Source organism: Balaenoptera physalus (assembly GCF_965194825.1).
Source record: "Balaenoptera physalus genome assembly, chromosome: 18".
NCBI classification, from domain to species: Eukaryota; Metazoa; Chordata; class Mammalia; order Artiodactyla; family Balaenopteridae; genus Balaenoptera; species Balaenoptera physalus.
The window spans coordinates 29370265-29383490 of NC_138899.1; the positions used below are offsets into that span (position 1 = coordinate 29370265).

The window sequence follows — 13226 nt, forward strand, 5'->3', positions numbered from 1 at the left end:
CTGTTTGTTATAGAATTCTGTGTAACAGCAGAAGATTAGAGACGTCTGGAATAATGCTAGTCAAAGAGCCAATTCATAACATTAAGCAAATAGCACTAGAATGTAAATAAGTATATTGCTTCCTTCATCTGGATAGTCTTCCTAGGGGAAAAAAATGTGAGCTGAACTAAATAGTAGTACAGTAAGTCCCCTACATACAAATGAGTTCCGTTCCAAGAGCGCGTTTGTAAGTCCAGTTTGTTCATTAAGTCCAACAAAGTTAGCCTAGGTACCCAACTAACACAATCGGCTATATAGTACTGTACTGTAATAAGTTTACAATACTTTTCACACAAATAATACATAAAAAACAAACACAAAAAAATAAACATTTTTAATCTTACTGGGTACAGTACCCTGAAAAGTACAGTAGTACAGTACAACAGCTGGCATACTGGGGCTGGCATCGAGTGAACAGGCAAGAAGAGTTACTGACAGGAGGAGGGAGAGGAGGTGGGAGATGGTAGAGCTGAAGGATCGTCAGCAGTAGGAGACAGAGAGCAAGCTGCAATTTCACTCACACCTGTCACTGATGGCACAGGTTCTGGTTCCTTGCTGGAACCAGATGCACGTTTGCATCTTTCAAAGTTTGTCACTTGAAGGCTTGTATGTAGGGGACTTGCTGTATGCTCAGTGATATAGTTGACATATTCTGGTGCAAGCTCTTATATTTATGTGGACTGGTAACAAATAGTTTGTGTTCTATTGATATATTTTGAATAGTACTGCTCTAAAAGATGCATACAAAAATAATATGTAAACAGTGAAATATTTGGAAGGGAACACATATCAGAATAGCTACTCCCTTGGGGTTGAAGAGGTGGATTACGAATAATGTTGTCATTAATTTTCTTTTAAAATGTCCTGACTGGTTGAATCATTTTAAAAATTAAAATGCTGCATGCTGAGATAACAGTTTTCATCTTACTCATTTGTAACTCTCACTGATTGGTTTACAAACGCTGACTTTTCTTGTAGTTATATCCGACGAGGTGAGAGTCATTGGTGGATGAAGGGCTCAACTCCTACCCAGATCTCAGAGATCATCATTAAACTTGTTAAGGATATGGCGGCAGTAAGTTCCCATCCTCCTGATCGTTATGTCAGTGAAGTACAGTAGAAACCTGATTAACAAAGCGAGTAGCATAAACTTTCTGCTGAATTGATAGGAGAACATTCGTGTTATTTTGCTTTGCTTACAAGGTCCATTTCGTAGGTTCACTATCGCACGATTTGTCTTTCCAGCTGGTGATAAATTTGCCCTTTGTGTAAACTATGTTCATTTCAAGCTTCCCAATTAATTTACTTGAGAATTATTATGTAAGTCTTCCAAGACTTTAAAACTTAAAAAAAAAAAAGTATACTCTTTGAACCCTAAAAAAACAGCTTGAGCCCAAGAGCCTAAAGGAAAAAAAGGGCTTTTCAGAGCAAAGGTTTCTCGCTGTCTTTTAGTTCTCACAGTTTATGAACGTTCTGTACCGCTGTCTTTAGGTGTTGCTTTTGCAGGGAGATCCTGGAGTGCAGAGGAAAGGGAATTACTTCTCAGAGTGCCTGGCTCTCACTGCTTACTCCATGTTAGTTTCCTCACATCCCATTGTATTTCCAGGAGTTCAGCCTGAGGAGGGCAGGACACTGTGGATGACAGGTTCCTGAGAGGTAGAGTAGGTGGCAAGCATTTTGGAAGAGGAGGAATTGGAATTTGAACTGTCCCTTTAAAGATTGATAGCGTGTGGGTATGAGACGAGTAAGGATATTCCGGGGAAATATGAAGTTCTGTCACTTTTCCCAACAGTGTGGACATTTCCTCAATCAGAGAATTGGAGAATTTTTTCCATTCTCCAATAGGCTTTCTGGGTATGTTCACTGGATATAAATATTTATGAAAGATGTTTAGGAACACTGAAATTCTCTAGGAGTAACATGTTGGTGTTCAGTAAAGATCAAGTTAGCAAATTAAGGTAGTTGTAATTTGAACCCATTTATGCTCTCAGGTTCCAGTAATACTCTTCTAAAGCACTTAGCTTAGCTGTAGGAGCTCCGTGTTAAATAACAGGGTTTCATGATCAGAATTTCTCAGTCATAGACAGCCTAGTATTTGTTATGTTTTTATCTACATGTAAGGTGAAATGCCCTTGAACTCTGTAAGAGTATTGAAAACTTAAATTTTTCTTTTCTTTTCTTTTGAATCATCAAAATAGTAAAAGTTGAATTTTTCATATAGTTGTGAAGGATTTTTATATTAAAGCATGCCCCTTGATCTAAGATTCCACTAGCAAATAAATCTTCCTTTTTGGTGAGAGATGTTCAGAGAACAGAATCTGCTCCTTTGATTATGCCTTTCTGGTTGTTTATTAAATTATTCTATCCTGCTCATTAGGGTCATTTGTCAGAAGCGTGGTCCCGAGTGACAAAAAATGCCATTGCAGAAACCATCATTGCCTTGACCAAGATGGAGGAAGAATTTAGATCTCCAGTGAGATGTATTGCAACAACTAGGGTAGGTTTCCTTTCATTTGGTCTATATTGTTGCATGTTCTTTTTCAGTAACAGATTTGAACAAATTTAAATCAATAAGCCAGCTTAGTTTACTTTTCTAAAAAATTTATTTTATTGAAGTATAGTTGACTTATAATGTGTTAATTCCTATTGTACAGCAAAGTGATTCAGTTATCTATCTATATCTATATATATCTATATATACATACTTTTTCATCTTCTTTTCCATTATGGTTCATCCCAGGACATTGAATGTAGTTCCCTGTGCTATACAGTAGGACCTTGTTGTTTGTCAATTCTCTGTATAATAGTTTGTATCTGCTAATCCCAAACTCCCAATCCATCCCTACCCTACCGACCTCACTTTTTTTTCTTACCAAATATTGTATTTATTGAAAAAGTATGAAGGGCTTTTTTGAATTATAAGCTAAGCCTGGTAATTTTTAATGTTCACTGTTATGTGTTCTTTATCACTTGTTTTTGTAATTATTTAGGGAGCTAAGGATATACTCATTAAAAAAAGCTAGATTACCTATATGTCAGTGTACTGTCCTTCTAATGATGTATTTACTGTTAATTTTAGTGTCAGCATGACGTTGTGATAGACTGAAGGTCCTTTAAAGACAAGGCCCCTGCCTACTCCTTCCGTAATAACTCAGTTGTCCTAAAATAGAGTCCTATAGCCTACTTACTGAATGTGTAGGCCTTACTTTTCAAAAGCAGAAAGTGTGTGCCCAGGGCACAATGAGGCAGAATCTCTTAGGAAGTGAGATTGCATCCTTCAGATGAGGTGCAAGCTATTGTAAATTTTAACCTACCAAATTTTATGTCTCATATACTTCCAAAAGAGATTTGAGATTTCCTTGAAGCAGGGCAGTTGTGACAGCATTAGGAAGAAGTCAAAGCTGGTAGAAATTGCTTAAGTTAATCCTCAGAAGTCTGAAAAAGAAGATACATTGTATCTCCCTTGGGCAGAAAAAGCCAGTTTATGCCATGTTGCCAGTGAGTGTGACTCTGAAGCAGCTGCTCTGACAGTCACCCTTTCCCACCACGTATACGCTGCACTCGTTCTTCAGTTGGCTCTCCCCTTTCTCCTTGCATAACTTTCATTTTCTTCTGGTTTCTCTTTTCCTATTTTATTTCCCCCTTACTCTTCATGTCCAGTGATACTCGCATGCACTTCTCAGAGTTGAGACGGTTAAGTATTATTTTCTGTTTTTCAGTAATGAAAAAATATATTATTCTATGTAAAAATGAAGCTTGCTCTTTAAGCCTCAGGAAGTTTTAAACTATTTTTGAGGACAATCTTCTAATGCTTGTAAGACGTTTACTTATTTCTGACAAAGTGTACCCCGCATAGTGCTAGACTGTTAGAGGCATAGAGATTTCCTTGGAATTTAATGCCTCAGGCAGATATTAGATGGAAAATGTGTAGAAGGCATTGGTATATTAAATATGTACATTTATGTATTGATATGTAGTTTACATATCAGAATAATAAAGGTTGATTTTATATGTCAGGTAGACAACAGAATGGTTCATCAGAGCAACAGTCATTTACCCAGTATGTATTTGAGTGCCTACTGTGTGCATGGCACACACAGTAGAGGGCGTGGGTGCCTGGTACCACACCAGGAAGACTTGAGTGCCACTGGGGATCTACGTCTTTTCAAGTGCAGCTGGCATTCACTGAGCTGTGGCGGTGGGTGCTCTGTAAGGCGTAACCCCACGCTCTGTAGTGTAACAGCCTTTCCCCTCGGCAGCTCTGGCTTGCTCTGGCGTCGCTGTGTGTTCTCGACCAGGACCACGTGGATCGCCTCTCCTCAGGGAGATGGATGGGAAAGGATGGGCAACAAAAACAAATGGTAAGATCAGAGTTACTTTATAAAAATTTAGCTTGTTTTTCTTTAGCTTAGCTTTAAAAAAAAGACTCTATGTGTCAAAATACACAGTTAGTGGAACTCTTGAAAAATTGTATCACATTGCCCAAGTTCATCTCACAAGTCTATTTCACTTAGGGCTCCCTCTTCATAGTATATTAGGGGATTTAATTACATAAAAAAACTGTTCCCTTCTTCTCTGAGTCATGTTTGCATCATATCAAAGTTTGGTTTTAGCTAGACTCTGATTCTATATCTAAATTTTGTACTAGAATGTAATCGGTTTTATGATAAGAAGGAAATAAAGTAGTAAGAGAACAACATGATATACCGTTTATTCACAGATGTACTTAAAGTGGGTTTGATAAGTATCCCTCGCTTCACTGGAAGGAAAAACTTTATACAGGCCCTTTCAACATTTTCTTTTTAACATCCAAGTTTCAAAAATGCATTATTTATTCATTTAGCATACAGAATGTTTGCATATATGGGAGAAATTTTCTTAAGTCGCTAAGAAAAGTATACATGTTTATTTTGTTAATCATTGAATGCCCATAGCACATTAATCATTGATTTGGGGATTTTGAGGCCTTTTTTTAATATATATAAATTTATTTTACTTTATTTATTTATTTATTTTTGGCTGCATTGGGTCTTCGTTGCGGTGCGCAGGCTTCTCATTGCGGTGGCTTCTCTTGTTGCGAAGCACGGGCTCTAGGTGTGCGGGCTTCAGTAGTTGTGTGGCACGCGGGCTTAGTTGCTCCGCAGCATGCGGGATCTCCCCAGACCAGGGCTCGAACCCGTGTCCCCTGCATTGGCAGGCGGATTCTTAACCACTGCGCCACCACCAGGGAAGCCCGAGGGCTTTTTATAGTTAAGTACACTTGCCATAATTCTGTTTAATGTTCAGATTCTAAATTCTTATTTGAGTTCAGAGTAACAGTCTGTTCCTGCTGTAAATAAATCACATTCAATTTGTATGAGTATTTAAGACTTTCTTGTTAATCTTTTGTAACGTATGGAAATGTCCTGTTCTAGCCTATGTGTGATAACCATGATGATGGTGAAACTGCAGCAATCATTTTGTGCAACGTATGTGGAAACTTATGTACTGACTGTGACAGATTCCTTCATCTTCATCGGCGAACCAAAACTCATCAAAGACAGGTGAAGATTTCTGCATTTACATGCAGAATAGTATCTGTAACATAAAATATATTCAGTAAGAAATAAATGTGGGAAGGAGACTTGGTGTAATGGGAGAAAAATGAACCTTGGAATCAAAGACCTTGGTGGAGTTCCCAGCTGTCTCATTTACCAGCTGTGTAAATCAAGCATGTTGTTGAACCTCTGAGACTTGGTTTCCACATTTATAAAAATGGGGCTGTTGTGAAGATTAAAGAGAAGACTAGAAATATCTGGAATTTCTTAGAGTGCTTAATAAATAAAAGCCGTTTTCATGATTGAATAATTAAAATTTATACTTCTTTCAGAGTGATATATTTTCCCCTTTTCTTTAATGATACAATAGGTCTTCAAAGAAGAAGAAGAAGCTATAAAGGTTGACCTTCATGAAGGTTGTGGTAGAACCAAATTGTTCTGGTTGATGGCACTAGCAGATTCGAAAACCATGAAGGCAATGGTGGAATTCCGAGAACACACAGGTAAAAGGATTTAAGATTGAACCGTGCCTGACAAATAGATTGAACCATCCCTACTGATTACGATTAAACTAGGTGTTAGTTTAATTTAATTATCTAATGTGAATAATTTTGAGTGTTTTCTATTAAGTGATTATGAGATCATTGATCACTGTCTGTATTTTTATATTTACTAGACAGTGTTCAGTGTTCTATTGTAGAACATTAGATTAAAAGTCAGGAAAGTTGGTTTGCCATGAACTAGCTGTGTGACCTTGGGCAAGTCATTTTATCTCCAAAATATGCATTTTTCATTTTGATTTTTTTCTAAAGTCTGGTGTATTCCCAGCTTAAAGGTACATTGAATCTTACAGATTCTCAATTTTCAGCACCTCTGTAGTCTGCCGTTTATCTGACACAAATTTCTGATTTTGGTGTCAGATGTAAATCTGACAAATTTAAATATGAATAACTTTTCATGCTGCAAGAGCATGGTCTTTTCTTTTCTCACAGCTGATTCTTTTTTCTCCTATTTTCCCTCCATACCATATTACATTAATGAATGTTCTAGTGTTTGAACCATCATTGTATTTATGACCTAAACTATCCTTTTTAAAAAACATTTTCTGTAAATATTGCTAAGTTCACTTATTATATTTAGAATTTTGTACCTGTGTTTTAAAATGAGCTTGGTCTGTATTTTTCAAATCTTGTTCTTTTTCCTTTTGTTCTTTGTTTTATTGATTCCATTCCTCCTTTAACTATTTCAAACATATTTAAATTCCTTTTCAAATTTTTCTATTATCTTTAGTTCCCTGGGTGGGAATTCTTCTGTTATTCACGTTTCATATTCTCTGCTGATAGATTTTCTCCTATACCTTGTAATGTTGTCATTGGGAAAGGTACCTAATGATTTCCCTTTCGTCTATGTATCTTTATTTAATTTTTGTTGTTATATTTTGTCTGGCATTGTGCTTTTGTAATGAGGGGGCTTACCGTAGCTGCTCGACCTGCTATCTTGACTAGAAGCCTAGTCTGTTTCTGTGTACTGAAGAAGTATAAATAAATCAGTTAATAATTTATTTGGCTTCAGGTAGCTCTTCAGTCTCTTATCCTTTTTTGTGTGTGATTATTTACTTTATAATTAGGGCAGCTTACAACCCTTCAGCTGCAAAACTGCCAGGCTGATTTCTCAGTGATAGCAACTGATACATATCCCTGCTTGCTTGATTTGTTTTCTTCAGTTAGTTATATTAAAATATGTAGAAAACATATACTTAAACATATACTTATGTTTAAGTATACTTAAACATATACTTATATTTTTCTTTTCTGCTTGAACCTAGGTAAACCCACCACAAGTAGCTCGGAAGCATGCCGTTTCTGTGGTTCCAGGAGTGGAACAGAGTTGTCTGCTGTTGGCAGTGTTTGTTCTGATGCAGATTGCCAGGTGCGTGTATAGTTAGGCCATCATGTAAGGAATAGCATGTGTTCCCTCATGACACCTTCACTTCATATAAATAGGAGTCTGAGCTCAGCATCACTTTTGTTTCCTAAATTAGTGTATTACCCATGTCAAGAGTTAAATGCTTTATCAAAGCTGGAGAATGGATCAGTTAAAGCTCTCAAACCCAAATCAGTCTCTTTTGTGTGTTTCCCAACTACCACCATCATATATATTTAGCATTTACTTCCGTGCTAGAAGCAGATAAAAAGCTATGGGCTGCCTTTCCTTTGCTTCTTACACATTTTATTCACTTGTTTCCTTAAAGTTGTTTATGCATGAACATCTGAACACATTCCATGCTATCCAAATATTTTTGATTCCTCAATTTAGTTAACAAGAATTTAGATAGTGTCCAGATAGTGAAGGATACCTGTATTTTTTTTAATCCCCATTTTGGTGAGAGGTAGGTGGTGATTGGATGATTATATGTCAGGAATTTTTTTTGCTTCATGGCTATGCATGATAACAAATAGATTAAAATTGCAGCTCACTTTTTAATCAGCATTCCCTTTATGTGGAGTGAAATTTTTTTAAATCACGTTAGACTTTGTTAATAATCCTAAGTTATATGCAAACAAAGAATAAAAATAACTTTGTGGTTACTTAGCCTTATATCTATTTCCCATGGGAAAGTATCTTGGAAAATTAATATAATGGATGTAATTACCAGGATGTGTGCCTTTTTTGATATTTTCTGTGCCGTTGTAATTCATCTTTAACAGGAATATGCTAAGATAGCCTGTAGCAAGACGCATCCTTGTGGCCATCCATGCGGAGGTGTTAAAAACGAAGAGCGCTGTCTGCCCTGTCTACACGGCTGTGATAAAAGTGCCGCGACCCTGAAGCAGGACGCTGACGACATGTGCATGATCTGTTTCACAGAAGCGCTCTCCGCAGCACCGGCCATTCAGGTTGTCTCCGCTTTTAACATGTTAAGTGTGCCTAGATTTTTCAATAGGAAATATAAATATACATGTCAAATAAACAAACGACTGAGTCTTTCTTATACCATTGGGAGAAAATATCCCACTAATATCCACCAGTTTATTAAAGAGCAAATGCTGTCTCTTTATGTTCTGTCTCCATTTTGTGCAGTGAGCTTTAATCTGTGATTTGTGTGAGCCTGTATAATCAATTGAATGTATAAAATGTTCATAAGGGAGAAAAAAATAATTAGATTATCCAATAGCTTCTCTCTTCTTAATATCCAGAATCCAGCATGGCCTTTTATAGCATTATGTAATTGATCTAGGCATGATGATACATGCCTCTATATATAATATACATACATCTATCTATAATGTTAGTAATGTTATAGAAGTTACAATTGGCTAAATAAGTTTTTTTTTAACATTTACTGGTTGTTTGTTTATATTTTCAGTTCCTGTGATTCCAAGACAATAACTATTCTCAAAAATAAATTTTAAATCTTTAAATCAGTAGTTTCCTCTTCTTCCTATGAGATACAAAATTGGATAATTTCACATTTCTCCCTAGCCCAGCTTTCTCTCTATAAGGTGGCGTTAATACATGAATGGTAAAAATTGGGAGACGCTGAAGATCTAGTTCATAATGTCCCATGAATAACAGAGAAGTGCTGAAGTTTCAGTGTACTGAATTTCTAGATTTTTCTCTTACCTGCCCTAAGTAGCACCTTACATTGACTAATCTGCCAGTTACTCATGTTTATTGTTATCACATTGGCTTATATCCTTCTCTTTTCTTTATTTAAGCTGGATTGTAGTCACATATTCCACTTACAGTGCTGTCGACGAGTTTTGGAAAACAGATGGCTTGGTCCAAGGATAACATTTGGATTTATATCTTGTCCCATTTGCAAGGTATGGAAAGAATCAGAAATTATCTGCTTTCTATTAATTTTCATCTTTGTCTTCATCTTTCATCTTTCAAAATAAACCAGGCAGCATCTCTCAGTGTCCTTCTTAGTCTACTTTGTACCACCAGCCCCCATCAGTTTCTGCTCTCTTTACCCAGGTAGTACCTGAGAATAAGATCTTTCTATCTATTATACTACATTTCAAGACATTAATTGTCCATTAAAAGCTGATTAAATTAAACTGTTGCATCAGAAAATTCATTTAGATATCATCGTGCATTGAAGGGCACGCATCACTGCTTTCAGACCCCCTGAGAGTTCAGGCCATGTGACTTGTCAGTGGGTGACTACCAAAAAGAAGAATGAGCCTGTGGTGCTTGTAGGTACTGATACCTGCCATGAAAGAGTGAAACCTGAACTTTTTAAGTGCCATCAGGACAGATTCTTTAGAGCTCAGGTAAAATAAGGAGAAAATTCTTGAGATTTTGACACATCTCTGCAAAGATAGTAACCAAAGTAGCAGGTTATTTTGGCAAGCTAATAATGTTTAACAAAAAACTTTTGTTTAAGAATGTACTGCCAGACTGGTGTTTAGGGTGTAACATGGACTTAGCACAGTCATTGCTTAGACTGAGCGATATTCAAAAAGATGATAGTATTTTCTCTCCCTTCTCATTTGTTGCCACAAAGAAAAGTCACATTCAGGAAATGATAGATGAAAGTGATATAGAAAATACTACTTGTTCATTTCTATTATCTAACATTCTGCCCCACCCCCAAGGAACCAAAACACACACAGAGGGATATTTGTGGCAGGAGGGTAACCTTTTATTCCCAGAACAGTTAAGGCAGCAGGAGATATATTTCATACTCAGGAATATGAAGCTAATCAAATGGAATTTTCGTGTTCTGTGTCCCACTTGCCGCCACTTTCCCTGCTCTTGGGAAACTATAGGCTTGTGAGGATTTCACAGGATTTTTTTTTTTTTAATTAATTTATTTATTTATTTATTTTTGGCTGTGTTGGGTCTTCGTTTCTGTGCGAGGGCTTTCTCTAGTTGCGGCAAGCGAGGGCCACTCTTCATCGCGGTGCGCGGGCCTCTCTATCGCGGCCTCTCTTGTTGCGGAGCACAGGCTCCAGACGCGCAGGCTCAGTCGTTGCAGCTCACGGGCCTAGTTGCTCCGCGGCATGTGGGATCTTCCCAGACCAGGGCTCGAACCCGTGTCCCCTGCATTGGCAGGCGGATTCTCAACCACTGCACCACCAGGGAAGCCCCTACAGGATTATTTTTAAATGGCATTTTATTTAGGAAATGTTTGATTATCTCCTGTCCTAGCAGGGTGCTTGGCACTTGGGTGAATACTAAGTGTTTGTTGAATTAATAAATGATTCTGTTAAACAAAGAATGTTCATTTTTCAAAATTTCAGAACAAAATAAATCATATCGTGTTAAAAGACCTGCTTGATCCTATAAAAGAGCTCTATGAGGATGTCAGAAGAAAAGCCCTAATGAGACTGGAATATGAAGGTCTGCATAAGAGCGAAGCTATCACAACCCCTGGTGTGAGATTTTATAATGACCCAGCTGGCTATGCCATGAATAGATATGCATATTATGTCTGCTACAAATGCAGAAAGGTATGCTGTTACTCATACTACAAATTATTAAGATTACCTGTGTGATTAAGAAGTTGAATTGTATAGTGATGTCTAATTATTCTTACGTTTTAAGTCTAAAGTTAAAAATGAGAAAGTTTGGTGCTGTGCTTCAAGTAGAATTTATTTTCTTAATTTGTTTTGGGACTTTTTTTTTTTTAACATATACAGACTATTTCCAGAACCAACATGAAGTATTTCTCTACACAAGCTATTTCCCATCAGCAGTCCCCTCTTGTTTTCCAAATCCAGTTGACTCTGGAATAAACTTCTTTTGCTTAACTCTTTTGACCATTCCCTTCTTAAAATTCTTACCTCCTTGGCTTCCAGGACAAGACTCTCTTTGGTATCTTCCTTCCTTTCTGGTCACTTGTCTTTAACCCCCTCACAGAGGTCCTTTTTATTAATCTACTCCTTACGTATTTGTTTCCCCGGCCCTCCATTCTTGCCTAATCATACCTCCTCACCTTTGGTACCTGTATACCCGTGCCTTTGCCTGCCACCTGTATTGTTCTGACCCTCCAAAATTTTTGAGATCTGGATACAAATACCCAACTGTCTACCAGACATTTAGATTTCTCACAGATACTTCTCACTCCGTCAATCTCCAGTCTGTATTAACAAATGAACAAAGTCAATTCTGCCTCCAAATCTCTCTTGAGTTCTTTTTTCTTTCTGTTCTATCTTTAGCAACCCTAATCATTTTCTTTGGTAATCATAGTAGCCTTCTTACTGGGCTCCTTGTGTGGAGCCCCTGACCTCTCCATTCCATGCTTTACACTTACAATTCCACTAGCAGATGAACATTTCTAGATCCCAGATCTGATCGTGTCACTGTTCGGCTTCTAATCCTGTGGCCCCTCCACCTCTCTAGTCTCATCTCCCAGCAGGCCACCACTTGTGCCCCGTGCAGCGAAACACCGAACAGCTTGCAGTGGCCCAAACTGGGCCGTGTTGGCTCACTCACCCACACCTCCACGCTGTGGCCGGGGCTCTTCTGTCCATGGAATGCTCTTCTCTGCCTCCTACTCTGCATCTTACTCTCACTTGCCACCCACGCACACGCACACGCTCGTAGGCACGGCCAGATCTGTGCAATCACACTTCCGGATTCGGCTCCGGTTTCGCCTCCTCTGCAGCGTGCCCCGACCTCCCCACCACCGCCGCGCCATTTTGACGTCTCGCATACGTCCGGCTAAGCGCTCATTATTCTGCGTTATGGTGACTGGTTCACGTGTCTCTCTGTCCCCCTTGATACGTTCCATGAGGACGGAGACTTTGTTTCTTAAGTTCTCTATCTCTAGTACTTGGCACTTATTAGACACTAAGTTAATTGGAGAATGAATAAATGAAGGAAGGAATCAATATATTAAAGACGCATGGTCTCCCAAAGTAACAGAAAGAAAATACAGATAATGAATGGAAGGCTAAATAGATAGATGGTAGCCAGAAAGGCAGACAAATACACACACCCAAGGAAAGACCAGTGGTGTACATTTGTGAAACTTGAATTGTTACAAATAATAAAATACTATTTCTGTGTGTTTAATGTACTGAACCTCATAAATGAATACTGCGCTACCACACAGATGACAGTCAGATGTCCAGGAAGCCACGCAGGGAATCTAGAAAAGTAAAACAGCTGGAATAGGCCCCCAGGACAAATGAAATACTTCTGAGGCCTGATTTAGCTGGTGGATGACCATTTATAGCCTCTTTATCGATGAAGCCTGTCTTTCAGCTTGTTTTTCTAGTATAAATAATAGATTTCTACTGACTCATCTTATTTATACCCAATTATGGATATAGTTTTTTTGTCTATGAGACATGTTATATATGCAGAATGCCCCAGTTATAATTGGTCTAATTTATTTTGTGCCCAGAGCAAATAGAGAGGAATTACCCATGATGATAACTTCATATATTCAAGTGTCTGTATTAGATACTGTTGAGTTCCTACATGTAGTGTAGCTCTGTAAGTATGAGCAATGTTCTGAACAGAATATCCAAATTTGCCTTTCCTTTTTAAAAATTTTTATATGATCAAAATTGATTTTTTTTCTTTCCCATTAGCCTCAGGATTATAATTTTATACTAATATTTATTTTAGGCATTTTTTTTAGAGTAGTAGAAGGGAATATGTTATTTAATATTTCAAAAAGAGAAAAAC

At 37.7% G+C, this 13226-nt stretch overlaps 1 protein-coding gene across 13 annotated transcripts in view; it reads left to right on the plus strand.

Annotated features, from left to right (window-relative positions):
• Positions 1-13226, plus strand: part of MYCBP2 (MYC binding protein 2) — a 270723-nt gene that overhangs the window by 253510 nt on the left and 3987 nt on the right. For all 13 annotated transcript variants that reach the window (XM_082434738.1, XM_082434743.1, XM_082434745.1 and 10 more), the window contains 9 exons: positions 1018-1114; positions 2417-2536; positions 4299-4400; positions 5454-5582; positions 5947-6079; positions 7402-7505; positions 8285-8473; positions 9296-9403; positions 10829-11038. In XM_082434738.1, the coding sequence (XP_082290864.1) occupies positions 1018-1114; positions 2417-2536; positions 4299-4400; positions 5454-5582; positions 5947-6079; positions 7402-7505; positions 8285-8473; positions 9296-9403; positions 10829-11038 (1192 nt within the window). The remainder of the gene's footprint in view (positions 1-1017; positions 1115-2416; positions 2537-4298; positions 4401-5453; positions 5583-5946; positions 6080-7401; positions 7506-8284; positions 8474-9295; positions 9404-10828; positions 11039-13226) is intronic.